The 19,610-nt window shown below is 35.4% G+C and overlaps 1 protein-coding gene across 1 annotated transcript in view; it reads right to left on the bottom strand.

Moving 5' to 3' along the window:
* Positions 1-1,002: 1,002 nt before the first annotated feature.
* LOC134234391 (deleted in malignant brain tumors 1 protein-like) overlaps positions 1,003-19,610 on the bottom strand; it is a 30,766-nt gene continuing 12,158 nt past the window's right edge. Inside the window, exons 16-47 of the mRNA XM_062716452.1 lie at positions 19,118-19,265; positions 18,706-18,878; positions 18,258-18,417; positions 17,497-17,678; positions 16,837-16,990; positions 16,388-16,557; positions 15,845-16,013; positions 15,438-15,601; positions 14,961-15,117; positions 14,622-14,800; positions 14,088-14,256; positions 13,810-13,919; positions 12,982-13,138; positions 12,444-12,613; positions 12,078-12,231; positions 11,512-11,684; positions 10,952-11,105; positions 10,485-10,657; positions 9,894-10,104; positions 9,403-9,575; positions 8,887-9,123; positions 8,429-8,597; positions 7,929-8,056; positions 7,528-7,690; positions 7,190-7,299; positions 6,746-6,874; positions 6,224-6,418; positions 4,396-4,638; positions 3,881-4,075; positions 3,439-3,630; positions 2,948-3,104; positions 1,003-1,383 (exon numbers count right to left, since the gene is read on the bottom strand). Coding sequence (XP_062572436.1) covers positions 1,302-1,383; positions 2,948-3,104; positions 3,439-3,630; positions 3,881-4,075; positions 4,396-4,638; positions 6,224-6,418; positions 6,746-6,874; positions 7,190-7,299; positions 7,528-7,690; positions 7,929-8,056; positions 8,429-8,597; positions 8,887-9,123; positions 9,403-9,575; positions 9,894-10,104; positions 10,485-10,657; positions 10,952-11,105; positions 11,512-11,684; positions 12,078-12,231; positions 12,444-12,613; positions 12,982-13,138; positions 13,810-13,919; positions 14,088-14,256; positions 14,622-14,800; positions 14,961-15,117; positions 15,438-15,601; positions 15,845-16,013; positions 16,388-16,557; positions 16,837-16,990; positions 17,497-17,678; positions 18,258-18,417; positions 18,706-18,878; positions 19,118-19,265 — 5,300 coding nt within the window. The 3' untranslated portion in view covers positions 1,003-1,301. The remainder of the gene's footprint in view (positions 1,384-2,947; positions 3,105-3,438; positions 3,631-3,880; positions 4,076-4,395; positions 4,639-6,223; positions 6,419-6,745; positions 6,875-7,189; positions 7,300-7,527; positions 7,691-7,928; positions 8,057-8,428; positions 8,598-8,886; positions 9,124-9,402; positions 9,576-9,893; positions 10,105-10,484; positions 10,658-10,951; positions 11,106-11,511; positions 11,685-12,077; positions 12,232-12,443; positions 12,614-12,981; positions 13,139-13,809; positions 13,920-14,087; positions 14,257-14,621; positions 14,801-14,960; positions 15,118-15,437; positions 15,602-15,844; positions 16,014-16,387; positions 16,558-16,836; positions 16,991-17,496; positions 17,679-18,257; positions 18,418-18,705; positions 18,879-19,117; positions 19,266-19,610) is intronic.

Here is a 19,610-nt window from a genome sequence, read left to right as displayed (position 1 = left end):
CCTGGGGATGTTAAACAAAGAATTAATTTTTTTTGTCATTACATGTACAATTGTACATGTACCTGTAAACATAACAGATATGCAGTTTATATGTGATGCATAACCATGCAAATATTGAACCGGGTAAGATGTTTTGTAGACAGTGAATGCATATCTACAGACTCAGATGTCGTGTTACTATGTTTGGACCCAAAAAATTAATCTTAATTTATTAGGTATCGCCGCATTGGGTCAAACACTGACGCATTGATCATTGAAAAGGGAAATAACTCAATTTTCTTTTTTTCCAACTTGAAAAAGAATACCGAGTTATCCCCCTTGTAACACTACATTTTCTAGTTAAGGATTTCCATCCCTAATGGGACCTAATTCCCTACCCTTAAATGTCCGTCATGTACATAATACACTGATATTATATTAAAGCATTTTATAGCGGAAAAGGATTGCCCGCGAGAAAGTTTTAAAAATGTTATTAATTAAGCAGTAGTTAATTAACAAAGATTGCATTGAAGTCTATGGGGAAAACGTTTTTTTCAACATAAAGATTTAAATAATTTGAATATCAATAAATCCTGCGGTGGAAAGATGCATTGAAACATTAAAAATAGAATGGCAATTGAAAACAATTTTTTACCGGCTAAATTTTTTTTAATTGATTTTTTTTATTGATCAAAAAAGGGGGAGATAACTCTCACCAAAACTCAAGGTCATAAATTAGGACACATCCCAATATACATACTAATGGTAATAAATGGGAAATATGTCTAAATAAACTGAGTATTCAATGCCTACATGTCAGTTATGTATTCAATTTCACTGAATTTGTTCCCATTAGGGATTGAATACCTTAAAAAAAGATTTTACGAATTAAATTTTGACATTTACGGTCCAAGAAAGAAAAAAAAAACTTTTTGGACATTAAACATTCTTCTTGCATTTCTTTATGTAGCACAATACACTGTAACATGACATCATGGCATATCGTACATGTATATCACCAAAAACACAAAAACTGTGTTAGTATTTATTGAATAAACACTTTTAGATATTTCTTTACATGAGTATCTTAGAGTCAAATGAGTATTTGTGTTGAACAATCATGCATTCATTACAGATGATAAATGGATTATTTCTATTAAATAACAATGATTAATGTATTTACTCACAAATGAAATATGAATGAAATGAAACTGCAACAAGTTGGTAAAAAAAAAAACAATTATACTAAGTAAAGTCATAGAGTATTGCACAACTCAATGCTATTCTTCAATGAAAGTCACAATTTAGATTGTTCTCTATTTTCATGTCTCTGCACTGGCATAATTGGGATTAGACATACCTCCCAATTCATATGATCTATTTGAATTAGAACTTGCAAACTGCCTGAAAAAACAATGCAAAATGTATGATTAAAATAAAGTGCCGCGCCACAGCATGATACGCCCGTCAAAAAATTACACAATTTTCTTGAACAGTTTAGGTGCAAGAAAATCACATCAACCTTGATTCTAAGATTTTGATGATTTTTCCATTCCTTAAAATATTTATCCATTCCCTGTGATGTAGGCATCAATTATAATAAATCACCGATAGATTTCTGTGCTGGTTGTGTTAGACCTTGTCAAATGCCCATCATCAAATTAGTCTTAACAACTTAATCTATACCAAATTAACTTTGAAAAGAAAAGGCTGGCCATCAAATGACCAACAGTTCCTCTGTCTAACCCCCAAAGGGTACAGCTTAATCAGAGCGACTGAGACAGCTAGGCTTCCAACATTGAACTCATTAATTAATCTTTAACTGAATGCTTGTCTACTCTTTACTACCAAGAGATGAATGGGTCTGCACTATCTACTATAATTTTTTTTAAAAAACATATAAAATACTCAGATTTTTTTTTTTTTGGTTGAGATTTAATGTCCGACAGGTTTTAATATGTAATTCATATGGACATGCTGATTCCATCCCACCCCATAAAATTAGTTTTTAAATTAATAATATTACATAATATCAGATTAGTCTATTATGCAAATCAAATTAGTTTTAATTACTTTTCATCAAATTCATTTTAAAACTTAAGCTAGTCAACAAAAGCTATTTTTGATCAAACAGGCTTACCCATTTGCCCAATACTCAAGGGATATAGATAACAGCAATGCTCTGTCAGTTGGCTCCTCGCACTCAAAACCCATTAATTTCTCTCTAATTTGACATGCAATTTTCTGTTATCAAAATTCTTCTTGACCAGTGCTTGATAATTACACTCATGGGAGAGGCAGGATTTCTCTGACATACATTATATTTGTTATAGATTGCTGTCAAGTATATGATTAGAAAAAATAAGTATTTTCTTGATTTAACGCTTTTTTAATAAGAACAGTGCAAGACTCTTACATTATTTGGGATGTGTAAATGAATAGTAAAAAGACACATTTTTTAAAAAAAAATCACTTAAATTAAAGGTCACAGTGACCTTGAAATAGGTCGCGACACACCTTCTACCTAAGATGCATAAACTGGCCAAGTTTGATGATTGTAGGTCTTATGGTTTTCTAGTTATGGGCCGGAAAGGATTTTTCCATATTTGGCTATAACTTCTTAATTAAAGGTCAGAGCGACCTACTTTTTGTGCACGACACACCTTCTACCCAAGATGCATCAGATGACAAAGTTTGATAATCCTAGGCCTAGTAGTATTTAAGTTATGAGCCGGAAACGACCTAACAGACAGACGGACAGTTAAACATAACATAATACGTCCCGTCTTAAGACGGGGGTATAAAAATATATTTATACATGTATATAAAAAAATAATAGTGATCTTTTGATACTTAAAATCATCTATTCTGGAGATTACGACTGTTGTTGTTAACAATTCTTTGACTATTATTGTGTTATGTCCATTATAAATACATGTACTAGACACATGTAGAAAAAGACCCTTACTGTCGTTTAATGTAGAGGAAGGCTCCGACTAGAATAATCACGATAAGGACGGCTCCTATCACCACTCCCGCCGTGATGGCGCTGCTGTTCACCGAACCGGAACCACTTCCTGAATTGGAACCACCCACCATCTTTCCAGCATTCCCACCATTGTATGCTGTAAGATATCCACACATTTATCATAATAGATGTCGATTTTGCAATAATTTTTGTTGTTTTTTTTTTTTAGATTAAGATCTGTTTTCTGCAACATATTCTGAGCATGCTCTCAAGAGTAAAAAGTAACATATTCTCAAAAATTTTCAATTTATAAGCAAAACAAAAAAATTGCTTTATACATGAAAAAGGAAAAAAAATAAATGTGAATTTTATTTCCTTCCTCAGAATAGTATTTTAATAAAGTAATTCCCCATATATTTTTCTTTTATCATATCAATTTATGCCATTTCTCAGCATGATTTGAAAAAGGCTGAAAGTAATGAAGTCCTCACCCATAGGTGTTTGACAGGTTAACATGGATCCACCCCACAGACCGTTGGGCCGACAGATCCTGTAGACGTTATTACCGTAGGGGATATAGGAGGCATTACACACCTGGGTACAGACAGTGCCCACCTTGTACGGGGGCTGGCAACCTGTTATCTGACCATTCTGTGGAACTGGAATCTTGGGGCAAGTTATAGCTGTAGAAAATATGGTTAAATATGAAATAAGATAAAAGAATCTTTCATAAAAATTACAACAGTGAAACCAGTAGTTTCTTCAAAAAACAATTAAAGAATACTTCTAAAATTCTGAGGCAGTACAAAAGAAAGGGAAAAAAGTTTAAACTCTCAATCCTTTTTTCTTTTTTACTACTACATGTGCCACAAATGAAGATTTTAATTTATTTTTGGTTTTACAACTATTACAAATGAGGACTTTTTGTCTGACCTTGACATTGCAGACTTGAGGTGGCCGGTGTCCACTGTGCAGCGTTTCCTGATTTCTGGCATGTGACTGTAGAGCTACCCTTTAGATTAAATCCTGAGATACAGCCCACCCGACACGTAGAACCGTAGTTCCTGGAACACTGGAGGGACATGATCTGACCGTTTGTTGGAGGGGTCAAAACAGGACAGGTCAAAACTGTAAAAATAGAAAGTGTTTTAAAAAAAACTTTCTCTAGAAAGTAATTTTCTTTAAAATACCAATACCTTACACTAAAATTCTAATATGGAAAAAAAGAGTATCTCAATATTTTGAAAGAAAAGAGTAAAATTCATTGTTTAATTATATCTGATAGTTATCGCAAATTTTATTGACCTGACTAATCTTAAACCATACCTAAATCTATTTCTTGTTTACTTAAACCATACTTAAATCTACTTCTTGTTTACGTAAACCATACTTCAATCTACTTCTTGTTTACTTAAATCATACTTAAATCTACTTCTTGTTTAACTCACCAGTAACAGTGATTGTGAAGCTACATGAGCTGGACCTCCCCGCTGAATCGAAGGCGATGGCTTTGATGACGTGTGCCCCTGGTCCCAGCACGGCTGGTGATGTCACTTCCTGCAGGACAGCTACATTACCACCAGAGTTGTCAGTGGCAGTAGGCACGGTCCAGCTGACAGTAGCTGTCTGTCTACCCATGTCAGCTGTCACTGTCTGACTGGCTGGGCAGGTCACCACTGGGGGCTGGGTATCTAAATTGTACAAACAATGTCCAATATCACTGCATACATTGAACATGTTTATGCTGTATATTATAAAAAGAAATTTTAACAGTTGTTTTTATTCAAATTCTTGATTTCCATTTGTCTACTTTGTATTATTTAGAGTACGAGTTTCCTACTGTATCAGAGTTACAGGGCGGGGCTTGAGGCGAGAGCGATAGCTCGAGCCGGGCCCCGCCCTGTATCTCTGATACAGTAGGAAACGAGTATTCTAAATGACTTGTGACATGACCTTTCTACTGACATCACTAATTTACATGCCTATATGGGTACATACCTTCCAACCAATCAGATGATTTTGCAGAAAGTTGATTTTGTATCCCATTTTAAGCATTCGCAACTGAAGTGCCGAGTGAGGTGGACGTGCAGGTATCTATCATTTTAAAATAATTATATAGGGGATGCATTAAATATTTTGTTTTCCAAAAATTTTATTTAGATTTGATTGCGTAGGTTTTTTTTCTCTATTTAGCTCTTGCTGACATTTTTTTTGGTCTTTCTCAACGCTGTTCAAACAATTCAAGGTTTACGCAAATTTTCAAAAGTTAAACTTCATAATTATGAATTTCGGGAAATTTCAGTTTAAGCTACGATTTAATGCAAAACATTTTGATATATAAGAATCATGTGGGAATATTTTTGAAACAAAAATGTTTCAGGGAGATCGTATTTTTTGAGAGAAATTTCCGACAATGTCCTCCACCGGTCGTCATATACAAAACTGAAATAAGCAGATAAAAGCAAGGGGGAGGGGTATTTTACCTTCATGTTTTCATTAAAATGTAGAGTAACTAAAGGGGGATACAGCACTCACTTGTGCCCCCATCCCACCCTCTGATTTTTTTCTTTTTCGCTTTCGTAAATTATTTTTGCTAAATTTATACATACGTTTTTTAATTCATCAACAAGTAACGGTATGACGCACATATAGTGTGCTGGTTAGTTGTGAATCTACCCCAACGGAATTTTTTTTTGGGGGGGGGGGGGGGTGTCAGACTAATAATTTTTGAACTGCCCCACTCCCTCCTTTCTAAATTTTTTAAAATCCCGACACTAACCTTTACGTTGTAAAATTTTATTCATAATTCACCTCAATTTTTGAGTAAATATGTACTAACATGCATGCAGTTCTATGGCGAATTGAAGATTGGTATGTCTGTATACGGATACAGCTCTCTATCATCGCTAAAAATAAACCGTACTGTATCGTTGATATTTTGCAGATACAGTACAGTTTCTGCTCATAAGAAACGCCCACAAAAAGTGTTCTGTATTGCAGTTACAGTATGCTTGACTTCAAAGGAAAACTCGCCGGGTCATGTCACAAGCTACTTTTAGTACAATAGGCCTTTCTGTGAAACTAAGCTCATACATTCATCCAAGGAAAAGATTGAACAGAAAGCATCCAGACAATATTGTTCATACACTGTATGAGGGTTAAAGATATTCTGTTTGAAATTACAAAAGTTTGCATATCAAAACTTAAGCTTAAACAAAATCTTTTTTCATTTGTTTATCATCTTGGTAAAAGAAATTAGAAAACACTGATACAAACCTTGACACATGATGAATGAGGCTCCATTGCTCCACTGACCGTTAGCATTACAGGTGAGTTGACTGGACCCGTACAGAGAGTAGCCTGACTTACAGGTGACTGTACAGTTAGTGTTAGGGGCCGCTGAAGAGGTGGTGCAGGTGGAGGGGGTTATCATACCATTGGTGGGGGCCTGTAGTGCCTGGCAGGGGATGGCTGTCAATTAAACCAAACAAAATGTGGATTAATTAAATCATAATAATTATCAAAGATGCTGACACAGATGTATAAACTGAAAGTAAATGAATCAAATCAAATATATTCTAACTTCATAATTAATCACAATACAGTAGAACCCTCTTAATAAGAACTCTCTTATACATGTATATACAAATCTGGATTATAAGTGAACTTTTATGAACCTCATAGAAGACTTTATACCATGTTTTTTATACAGGCATAATCTTGGTTACAGGAGAGAAAATAATTTTGATGTCCAACTGACGTCTTTGAATTAGATTTTTCCTGGACAATGAGTTTTACCTGTTCCACAAGATAACCCATTTGGCTGTAGTGAGAGACCATCGGGACAGGCACATTTCTTGATGTTACCCGGGGCAGGCAGACAGATGTGGGAACAGCCTCCTTTACCACTAGTACAGGCATTGCTTCCTATAAAACACAGTCAAACATAATCTCAAACTTGATCTTAATCTTTTAGACATACATACATGTATGTATGCATAGTATTACAAATATTGATGTTCCAGATATAAAAGTTCAACAGTTATTCCAAACATTTATGTGTGTAAGATAGAAGGCTTAATCTGTGTTTTAACTGATATCACATATTTTTGTGAAAATATTCCTTTCATTAATTATTTTGCAGGTATTCTTTTCACATTTTCAATATACATGTATTTAGAGTGTATCTTGTGTTAAATATAACATATTCTATATTGATACACTATACTCAATCTATTTTACCAGAAAATCCTACTCCACTTCTGTAGAAGTGTAAATCATTAAGCCTGCCAAATGTTGCTGGTCCAACAGGTATAGGGGTACCTCCAGTTGTGGAAATTTTCATCACAGAACTGCAAACCAAAAAATATACACCCATTTAATTTATATTTAAATTTACTTAAAAAAACATCTAAACTTCCTAAAACAACTACATGTACTTCATAAAATTAGCAAACACAGTAACGAAGAATGGGTCAATCCCTTAAATCATCGCAGCCACACATTTTTTTTAGCTTTATACCTAATAGTATATTTTACAGTGATTTAAGACTGGATCTGAAGCCTTGACCATTACTTACTGCTGGCTCCAGTCTGTGTAATACAATGTGGTCTGATACAGCACCAGGCCAAAGAAGTGGGCGGAGCTAGACGACTGGTCAGACACCGTTGTACGGCCACTACCGTCCAAGTTAGACATCTCTATCAACTTAGTGCTACCATCCGCCCAGTACATCTTACTCCCTGTAACATAATTAACACTTTTACAATAGTCTTTTTTATATTATGAAAAACAGTGGTTTAAATGTATGCTTTTAAAATGTTTTTGAAGTGGGGTGAAGGGAGGGGTAGGGGGATGCAGATACTGTACATGTGTTCATTTTTAAATAGAAATTTCCCTTTATGCGAGAAAAGTACAATATACTGTATGAATTTTTTTCAGGAATGGATAATTTGTATATAACTTATATATTCTGAATACCTTGGAAATCGATAGCCAGAGCATTAGGCCATTTGATATTAGTGGTGATTACGGCCTGTCGTCCACTTCCATCGTAGTTAGCCCTCTCTATCCTGGCATTAGTTCCCCAGTCCGTCCAGTAAAACACTCTGTAAGAAAATAAAAGACTTTGTACTATTCACTTATCTACGTGTACTTTTAGAAACATGTCTTAGCACACTGAAATTAAAACAACATTAAAACAGGCTTATAACAAAGTGCTGGGGATGGCAATTTTGCTTCTTTGTAAATTTAATTCGTTGTATCTGTATGTTTAAAACCCATGGGGAATGTAAATAACTTCACTATAAGCTTCAATTCATTATAAGCATGTTCGATATAAGTGTTTTTACTGTACTACAGTTATCAAGGACTAACATGTACTGTATACATTTAAAGGCATAAAAAGCAAAAGGCATATACATGTAATAATTCTGATGAAGAATCTTACCCTGTTTGTGGGTTGGTCACTACAGTCTTACCCTGTTTGTGGGTTGGTCACTATGGCCCTTGGTTCATCCAGGTTGTTATTAATTATCGTTTTAGAGAAAGCACCATCAATTGTTACGAGACCGATGACATTATAACCGGTGTCGGTGTAGAAGACGAGGCGAGACACGGAGTCCACAGATATACCATCAGGAGTAGCTTCTGTAAAGGCAATAAATGTCTACTTGTTAGTTATATACTAATCGTGCTGTACATTCAAGCTGTCTGGCCAAAAATCTTTAGAGTCCTCATTGAAATCATAGAATATTTAATGAAGCTATATTCAACATGAGGGAAATAGAAATATGGTCTAGAGCTCAAAGAAATGTTAAATGTTTAATCATAAAACTTTATAAACAAACTGTATTCTTAAAATGTTTTTAAAAACATCTGTTATTAGTGTATCTGAAGGAATATCAGTCTCTAATTTAAAATTTTAAATTCTCCTTACTGTTTCCCAGCTGGCGGACGACCTTCTCGTTACTTCCTGTAATTCCAGCAGATCTGATTTGATTGGATCCGACATCTGTCCAATAGATTTGCTGATTCAGAGAATCAAAGTCGATAGAGATGGGGTTGTCATGGTTATGAAGTGGAAGGGTTTCATAACTGTAGGAATTCAAGTCCATCCTGTATATGCTTCTATTTTTAGTATCAGTCATCAACAAGAAGTAGTCAGGGTATGTTGCTTTAGAAAGAAAAATAGGAATAAAATGTATATATGCCATGTATGTACAGTGAATCATAATTTAATTTTATAATCACTAAAAGCTATATGTACATGCATAAATGCCCCTTTTTTTGACTTTTGATGAACCATTCTTATATCAAACCAGTTACTTAGGTACTTGGCCTCATTACATTTCAAACAAGCTGAATAATGTCCAAAACACATAAACTTCTAGTATAGCACAAGGATTGATGATTCTATAACTAATGTTATAATACACAATGAATTATCACTTACTAGGAGAACATATGATGCCCACATCTTCATTGTGTCCGCAGTTGTGGGCCCCCCAGCCATTGGAGCGACACTGAGTTATAGAGCCCTCTCCTCCTGTACAATTAACGTTGTCCAACCAGATTTTACCAGTGCCTGCTCCAAATGATCCTGCACCCCTATAGGATGCACCAGTTCTACAAAAAGAGAGCAAAGGTCAGCTAGTGAAAATTCGGTGTCAATCTTGCTCTAGGGCCATAATACTTAAACAAGCTCACTTTTGATCTCAGTCTCACTAATCCAGCATATAATCCTTTTTGCAAAAGTAACACTGAGATGGAAAGTGAACTCATCCAAGTTTTAAGGCCGTGAAGCCTAATGGTAAAAAGCTGAGGGCAACAGAAGACAAAATACATCCACTTTTCCCCGTGGGCAATTTCTATACACAGAACATATATTCCTTGTAATTATTAAATTAGAAATCACAGATTTTTTTCAAATTTTCCTCCACAAACCTGCTGTAACCCAGCATCTGACACAGTACACCAGCATTCTGATTGGTGAAGGCATCATCACAGATGGTTCCCCACTGACCGAAGGCATAAACCTCCACCCTGCCCTGATAGGCATCCTGACCGTTGACCAGTCGGATGAAGGTGGTTCCTGGGGCGGGGGTGGGTAGGGTTGTGGTGACACGGCCGGGTCTTGGAGTGGTGGATCTAGGAGCTATAACAAAAGGAATATATAAAATGTATACAGACTTTTATTTGCAAGCCAGAAATATCCCTGATTTTTGCAACCTTATTAAACTAACAAATATTGAGCATCATTTGTGTTTAGTGTAAAAGTAAGATTTTTACAATCCTAGCATAGGCAGTGAAAACCTTAGATTCGATTGTCTTCAACTTTGTCCAATTGACCAAGAGTAATCAAGACAGAACAATAACAATCTTCTTTTTTATTTGAGGACTGCTGCTTTTGAAATCAATTAATATACTTACAAAATGGAATCAAAAGTTTTTCTCACATCAAAATAATACATGTAAATGTATAAGCCAAACTGATACTTTTCCTCTAAATGACTAAACATTGAAGTGATAACTTACTGTCAGTACAGACAACTCCTACGTCCTCTGTGTGTCTACAGTTGTTACTGCCGTACGGTCTATGAGGACAGGAATCGATGCTGGACTCATTACCTCGACATTTCAAATCGTCCAACCAGATCGTTCCTGTGCCTTGTCCAAAATAGGCTCTACTTAGGGCATAGGCATTGGAGCTGAAACACAGGTAATATACATGTATATGATGTCAGCTTTCACATGGAGATTTTTAGCTTTGTATTGATACACAGTAATCTCCTCTTTGGGATGTAAAAACAATTATTACACATGGATTGACAATAGCTTGAACAAGTGTACATGTTTATTTCGCTAATTTTACAATAAAGAAGAAAAAACTTAACACTCCAAGTACACTTGATGAAAATGCAACTATAAACTAGGTATTCTCTAAAGAGCATCTTTTACAAAAGGTTTAAAACCAAATTGTCCAAAAATTAATGTGTACATACTATGGTTTTCCGAGCATTTTACAAACAACTTGAGCATTCTTGATGCCTGTTGAAGTCCAGTAATCATCACAGACGGTTCCCCAGGTGTTGTTATACTGGATCTCTACACGGCCGCTGTTAGCGGTCCCTCCCACTAACCGAACAGGCAGGCTCACTACAGACAAACGAAGAAAAATACACATAATTCTGCTTATTCCTTGAGGACACAAAAGGTCATGGTCCAAACCAAAGGCATTACTTGAAATATCTCTTTAATTTACAGGTACTTAGATTGAATGTGTCAATTTTTATAAAAATTATTGTTATTTTCAAGTAAATAATAGTCTCTGTATTCTTTAAAGAGAAACAGTCAACATAACTGATGTAAGCTTAGTTTTATAAAATTTAATGTTTAGAATGACTCAATAACTTCAAGGTCAAAGAAAAAACAAAAAAATCATATCGTTTTACTAAAGCATTGGAGGTGGGTTATTTGATAATTATTTAACATTTAAAACATCTAATAAGAAATCTTATCAGAACAATGCATTAGACGAAACCTGCAGTAGGTAAACCCATACCAGCATTACAGATGACGCCCACATCTTCGTCGTGGTCACAGTTGTTGGTCCCCAGGGGTTTGGAGGAACACTGGAGGATGGTCTTCTCTGACCCTGAACAGTGTACATCATCCAGGAGGATCTGTCCTGCACCCCTCCCAAAGAAGGACCTTGTCTTAGCAACAGCTCCAGTTCTATAGTAGTCAATAGTATTAAAGACATGACATTAGAAGACATGACATTTCAAAGACACTGCTCTAGTAAGCTCACAAAATTATCCTTACATAAATTAGGTTATTTCTAGTTGCTACACCTTATCATTTTTTTTTCTCAAAATACAGTTGAATTTGGGCATCTAAAACACTGATATCTCCAATACTATGAATATGTCAGTTGTGAATTCTTAATTTGATCACTTTTCCCTATGTGTACATGTATTTTACCCTAGGTATCTCAGATTATACTCTCAGATATCTCAAAGTTTTATCAAAGTTTTATCTGAGTTTAATTTTGAGTTGGAGATAACAAAGTTTGACTGTATAATATAAAGTACAAGTTTATGAAGTACTTGTTTCCCAGACTGTTACCTGCTAAATCCTGCCATGGCACACACAACACCTGCAGCTTTGGAATCAAACATGTCGTCACACACAGTACCCCAGGTTCCGTTGACTCGAATTTCCACTCGGCCCTGATTGGGATTTCCGTTAGGATCCACTAAACGAAGTGGGACGGTAGGAGCTGAAACACGGTGAAAAAATGTTTAAAGCTCCACTGTAAAAAATCTTGTTTTAAAAATTACATGTAGATATTTTTCATATCCAGGTAATAGAACAAAAACATTTATTCTCTTATTTAATTTTTTAATTAACACATAAAACAAAATTCCCTGCATATCTGTTACATGGATGTACATGCACTATATCAATCAATTAAAATAGTATAATACTAACCAGTACAAATGACACTCAGATCTTCATTGTGACCACAGTTATTGGTTCCCCAAGGTCTGAAGCCACAATTGTCCAATGAGAGCTCAGTTCCATCACAGTGGAGGTCATCCATCCAGATCTGACCCCTGCCTGCCCCAAAGTAGGCGGAGCCTTTAACTGCGGCAGTTGTACTACAAGGAAATACTCAACTTTTAAACATTTACATTGGAAACTAGGGGTAAATTTTTATGCCATGGAAACTTGTGCAAGTGTCTATATTAAATTAGAATATTAAATCACAAGCTTTCAACAGTACATGAATTTGAAGTTTCCTCTTTCACATTTCTTCAAGGTTCATTGACCCTTTGATAAGAGAAATAACTCTTAACAGGGAGGGATGGGCAAATATTCATTATAAAATTGTCAAGTTATAAGGCAGTTCCATCCTGTAATATAGCTGAAATAATGTGTATTTTTTCTTTGAAAAATAATTTGCATATAGACAATATTTCATATGACATTTCTGTGTGAAATTTTACACAGATCTAACACAACTTACCTTGGGAATCCTAGCTGGTTACAGATAACCTGAGCCACATGATAGTTTGCCACATCATCACAAACTGTGCCCCATTGTCCAGAGTGAAATACCTCTACTCTCCCCTCATATCTGTTAGATCCACCCACCAATCGCACAGGAGTCACACTCTGTCTACCTATATTTACAAATTTCGAATTTTTTAAATCAATTTTTACCAGAAACTTTGACTACCTATAATAATTCAACTTGACATTTGTTGTTGATCTATATCAGCTATGTCAGCTACATGTATATTTAGAAGTCTAACATGAATGGAAATAAATAATTTACATGCAAATGTTACATTTACTAGAGGTAATATGCATTATTTCCACTTCTCATTGGAAAAAACATTAGTGGATCAAATTGCTTTCTACATTTCTCTATTTGACAAGTTGATCAAACATTTTCACAATCCTATTTTGTACCTGCACAGACCACTCCAGCATCCTCTACTGGAGGTAATGCATTATTTCCACTTCTCATTGGAAAATACATTAGTGGATCAAATTGCTTTCTACATTTCTCTATTTGACAAGTTGATCAAACATTTTCACAATCCTATTTTGTACCTGCATTTCCTCTACAGTTGCATTATTTCCACTTCTCATTGGAAAATACATTAGTTCAAATTGCTTTCTGGCCAAAGAAAACATTTTCACAATCCTATTTTGTACCTGCACAGACCACTCCAGCATCCTCTACTGGAGGTAATGCATTATTTCCACTTCTCATTGGAAAATACATTAGTGGATCAAATTGCTTTCTACATTTCTCATGAATGATTATATACAATCCTATTTTTACCTGCACAGACCACTCCAGCATCCTCGGTGTGTCTACAGTTGTTCACTCCCCAGCCCCGACTACCACAGAGGGCGATACTCAGTACACATACATGTCCTAAATGAGGGTTGCTAACAATGAAAAGAATATGAGAAAAATCAACCATTACTAATAAAAGCAGTCAAAAATATTCGGCTTTAATCTTTGTTGAAGACTTACATAAAAATATTTACTTCTTTTTCACTTACATGCATAACTTTTTGCATAAATATTGATATTATTTTTTTAAATTATCTTACGGAGATTGTCCCAGCATGCTACAGATGACGGCTGCTTCCTGTGATCCAAAGTAATCATCACAGACAGTTCCCCAGGTGTTGTTATAGAAAATCTCTACACGTCCTTCCGTCTGGTTGTTACTGCCACCTCGTAAACGAATCTGAATGTTATTGGTGACCACATGTCCAGCTAAAATCATAAATATGAATTTATTTCAATACATATGAATGAAATCAAACATAAATATTTATATTGGATAACACTAGTACATGTATAGTGTTAATTAGAGTGTTAACTCATGTAAATACACATGGAACTTGACTCAATAGATGTTAGTGTATACAGGGAAATTTTTGCCCCCGTTTTATTTTTGCCCTAACCTTTGCCCCCATTTCATTTTGCCCTAACCTTTGTTGGGCAAATTTAAAACGGGGCGAATTAAAAGAATACCGTACAATTTCTTACACAAAGGTGTGATCAGGCAAATTTAAGACAGGACAAAATTGTTTGCATGTGTGAAAGGACCAAAAAAAACCCTGTATACAATAATTTACCTGGATAACACCTGACACCAGCATCCTCTGTGTGGTCACAGTTACTTAGACCCAGCCCTGTATAGTTACACTGTCCAAGGTTTGTCTCAGTTCCAATACAGCCTACATCATCCAGGATAATCTTCTGATTGGGTGAGCCCTGTCCGTATCTGGCCCTAGAATAGGCTGTGGCACCATCCCTACAAAAACAAATTTCATAAGTTTTTTCTTAACTTGTTTATCTGGGATAATTTATCTCTAATATTGGTTCATTAGATATAAAGTAGGTGAATGACTATTTCATTGTTTTAAAGTTTATTTTAATTTTTTTTTATATTTACATGTGGAAAATTAGCTTACGTGGAGAAACCCAACATTCTGCAGACAACCTGAGCATCAGCATTAGACCAGTGGTCATCACACACAGTTCCCCAGGTCCCGGCATAATTCACCTCCACTCTCCCCTCCATGGTAGAGGGTCCCCCCACCAGGCGAACCCTGAGAGCCTGCACAGAAGCTATCAAGGAAATTAAAAGGAAAGTTTTGACTCTGCTTTTATGTTCTGTAGATTCCTTATTTTACATAAATACTTAATATCAAGAAATGGCTCTTAGAAGTCAAAAATTGAGAACATTGACTCATGAAAAGATGGTTGATCACCATAAAAATAAAAGTGAGTAATAGGTCCTTCTTGCGAAATTACACATAATTCCTCTGGTACATTTAAGAATCTAGAGTATATCGATTAAATTTATGTAAAAACAGATAAATTGAATTTTTTAAAAAAACTTTTAAGCCAATATTCTGTGAATACTTAACAGTATGGAATTCACATACAGTCTACACATACGACTCCTGCATCTTCTGAATGGTCACAGTTGTTTTCTCCCCAGCCCTTAAATGTACACTGTCCAATGTTAGTCTCTGTCCCTACACACTCTACGTCGTCCATCCAGATCGGGCCACTTCCTGTTCCTATACGATTGATGGCACGTGCTCCTCTGAAGACAAGTAAGATTATCGTATTAAAATAAAAATTAGATTATCACAAATGTAATAAAACAATGCTCTCTCATGTTAAAGAATTGAAAATATTGAGAAGATATTTTTATTTCATTGCAACAGTTTGAAATTCATTTCTACATTTTTTACTTTAATGCAAACCTAAATGCCAAAATCCTAAAAAAAAAGTCTTTTATCTTTAATTAATATTCAATTCAATAAATAATGACTAATGGAGATACCTTGCACTGTAGCCCAGCATATTACAGACCACCTGGGCGTCTCTGTCGTCCCAGGAGTCATCACAAATGGTACCGTAAATCCCGTTATATCGGACCTGTACCCTCCCCTGACTGCGGGTCAGTCCCCCCACCAGCCTCACCGTCACAGGAGGGGGATTAGGATTAGTACCTGTAATTATATGTATGTGCATATATTATGAAAACCAATTCAGTTAAAATGAAAAAAGATTTTTTTTTAAAAGTGTCTTATGACTACTATACAATATTAATTTGTAACTCATTCATCATGCCTATTACATCTTTTTCAATATTTTTAAATTATTAGGCCCATAATTTTCTTTGAGCTAGTGTCCAACCTCGATATCTCAAACTCAAAGGGACTGAGAAAAATACTTAAGATATCTGAGGATTCATTATATAATGGGTAAAATACATTAATAATAAGTGGTTGGGACTTCAAAATCACATTGACATTTCCATGGTATTCAAGATATGGTGTTTGTGATACCGAAATTTAACAAAGCATGCATATTCAGTACTCACTCAGGCACATGACGGAGGCATCCTCAGTATGGTCACAGTCGTTGACCCCCCAGGGCTTGTGGCTGCAGGCTCCAAGGTTGGTCTCATTTCCAGCACAGTCAATATCATCTATCCAGATACTACCAGAACCGGCTCCATAGTAAGAATTAGCCAAAGGAACCACCACACCACTGTACATACAATATCATAAGGTCAGACTTATTACTTGTACAAGTTATATAAACATGTAGTACCAAACCATTGTTGCAAGGATGTAAGACTCAAGGGAGAAGAAATCATAAAAATTTCTTCAGTAACAGATGTACACGTATTTTATTTCATATAATTTTATTTCTGTTTGGCATACTTAACAGTATAAAAACATACATATTTTGAAACAGAGTATGTAATACCCGGTAGTTACCAATCACGCATTATAACGCTAAGAATTCAGCTTATAAGATTCTTACGTGGGTTTTCCCAGTGACCTGCAGACAACAGTGGCTTCCTGAATTCCGAATCCGTCATCACAGATAGTTCCCCACTGATTGTTATGGTAGACCTCCACTCTGCCACTGTTACTGGTGCCATTCACAAGACGGACCTGCATACTCAGCATCTGAGCTGCAAATTCAAACAGATACATGTAAAGTCCAATATGTTATGTGATAATTAACAGCTGAAATAAAGTACAATCTGAATAAATCTCTTCTTCTTTTGTGATAAAAAAAGCATAATTTTAGAATCTCCTTTGTCACTATTTTTTTTTGGGGGGGGGGGGATTTTTCTTTGTTTTATTTGGTTTGGGTTTTTTTTTTTGGGTATGAAGAGGACTATGAATTTATGTCCTTTAGGAAATGTTAAATTTCAAATAAATTTAAACATAGCAATTCCTCATCCACAAAATCAAAGCAAAGTTTTTCTCTCAAACCTCAAAAATTTGACCCAACAAAATTTGTAAGAAAATGGATCTTATAATATATTGTACATTGAAATGGTGACTTTGAATACCCGTTATCTAAACAAGCAAATTCAGGAAATTGTGGTGCCCATTCTCTTGGTGTCTTTGGCGTTGGAATACAATTATATTTATAGAAAATTGTTACTGTCTTGTCTGTATAGTCACTTACTGGTTTGACAGGCCACTCCAATATCCTCCGTGTGGTCACAGTCATTTGTCCCCCACGGGTTGTGTCCACACAGTCCAATAGAAGACTCTGTACCTGTACAGTTGGTACCGTCCAACCAAATAGGACCGTAGTTTGTGTTGGATGATTTGTAGGTAGCTGCAGGTACAGCCACAGCCTTTATACTGCAAGACAGAAGTTTTATCTGACTACAAGAAAACTTACTCAAAATGAAAATTTGATATCTATCAAGTATTACCTTTTTTCCTTTCAGCACAAAAAAAAAATAAAAGTTTACAGAATTTAAGTACAGTGGACCCTCAGATATCTGGACGCCAGATATCCAGATGCTTCAGTATCTGGACATTTCCTCAAAACAAAATTTTTTAATGTCATTTGTTCTTGTTTAACTGGTAATTCAGATATCTGGATGCTTCACATATCTGGACAAATTGACAAAGACCAAAGCTTCCGGAAAAATGAGGCTCCACTGTAACAACTACCCGGTACTGTGGAATCAATGTTTCTGCAGGACCAGTGTTCATGGATGTCACCTTTACAGTGTAAAAAAAAATTACATGTACATCCCCAAGAATGTTAACTTTGATACCAGTTCATCATCTTCTGTATGAATGAGAAAACAACAGAAATATGCTCCCAGGAACATGATACTTTGGTGCCCATAAACACTGACTCCCACTAAATAAACTGATTCCATTGTATATGAAGAGAGATATTTTTGAGCATATGCTACAACTACTTACTATGACAACCCTAGGGAATTACACACAACTTTAGCTGCATTATTAGTGAAGTCATCATCACACACAGTTCCCCACTGGCCTGCATAGTTCACCTGAAGAAGACCCTCCTGATTTGATGGACCCCCTGTCAGTCTTACACGTACATTGTTATTCTGTGGTGCTACAAAAGTGAAACACACATTCAAACCTTGTTATCTTAAATTGGATGGGACCAAGAAAAGCAGATATTGGAGGTAAGAAATATATTGCTTCAAGAATAAGTAAGGGGGACTCTCAAATCACTTTGATATATCCATGCCATGGTATTCAAGAAATCAGAGTTTGAGATTTTGAGATTTAAAAGCTCAACTGTATTTTGCTATAATTTTTCTTTATACCGATAATGCCTCGATACCCTTGAGAAAATAAAGTAAATACAATTTTTTCCCCAACTTTTTTTTTCACTTACTATTCTGACAAATGACACCGACATCCTCTGAGTGCTCACAGTCATTGGTGCCGACTGGATTTGTCCGACAATCCAATATGGAGGATTCGTTGCCTTGACACACAACATTATCCAGTAGGATGTTTCCTGTGCCTTGTCCAAAGGCAGCTGCAGTGGCAGGCAGGGCATTCTGACTAAATGCAGGAAAACATCCCATGTTAAATAGAAGCTTTGATCATGAAATTAATTTACATGTAGGCATCTGTTCTTTAATCGCAAAAATTGCAGTTCACTTTGAAGGTCACACGGTATAAATAAATTTTTTGATAATGATGATATTTTTTAAAAAATGATACCAATTTATGACTAAAAATACATTTCTTACTTTACGAAAGAAGTAACATTTCAGGAAAGGATAATTTTATGTACTCACTATGGAAGGCCCAAAGTCTTGCACACAACTTTAGCTGCATTAGAATCAAACTTGTCATCACATATTGTGCCCCACATTCCAGCAATGTTGATTTCCACTCTTCCTTTGTATCTGCTGCCTCCATTTACCAAACGTAATCTTGGCTGACCTATGCAGATAGTAAATTCAGATATAGTCTATATTATTAAATGATCAGGCATATCTATGCCCTCTGACTGGTCTAGACTCCGTTTCCTAGGGTGAACTTCAAAATGAGTTCACCTCAAAAAGAAGTTCTGGGAGGTTTATATTGAGGTTTTTCCATCTTGTTCAACCAAAGATAGAGCATGTTTACAATTGTTCCCTCCAATCACAGATTTTAAACCACGTAAATATATAAAGTTAAATTAATGGTATTTTAATGTTATTTTAAAATTGAATTACTGTTAGGTACAATTAGCTGTATACATGAACCAAAATTTTATATTAAATAAAGAGGTAAATTTCATAACAT

Source organism: Saccostrea cucullata, unplaced genomic scaffold (genome assembly GCF_032062105.1).
Source record: "Saccostrea cucullata isolate Sc308-1 unplaced genomic scaffold, CSIRO_AGI_Scuc_v1 ctg18, whole genome shotgun sequence".
NCBI lineage: Eukaryota > Metazoa > Mollusca > Bivalvia > Ostreida > Ostreidae > Saccostrea > Saccostrea cuccullata.
Note: the sequence above shows the minus strand (reverse complement) of the source record. Positions and strands in the feature narration are given on the sequence as shown.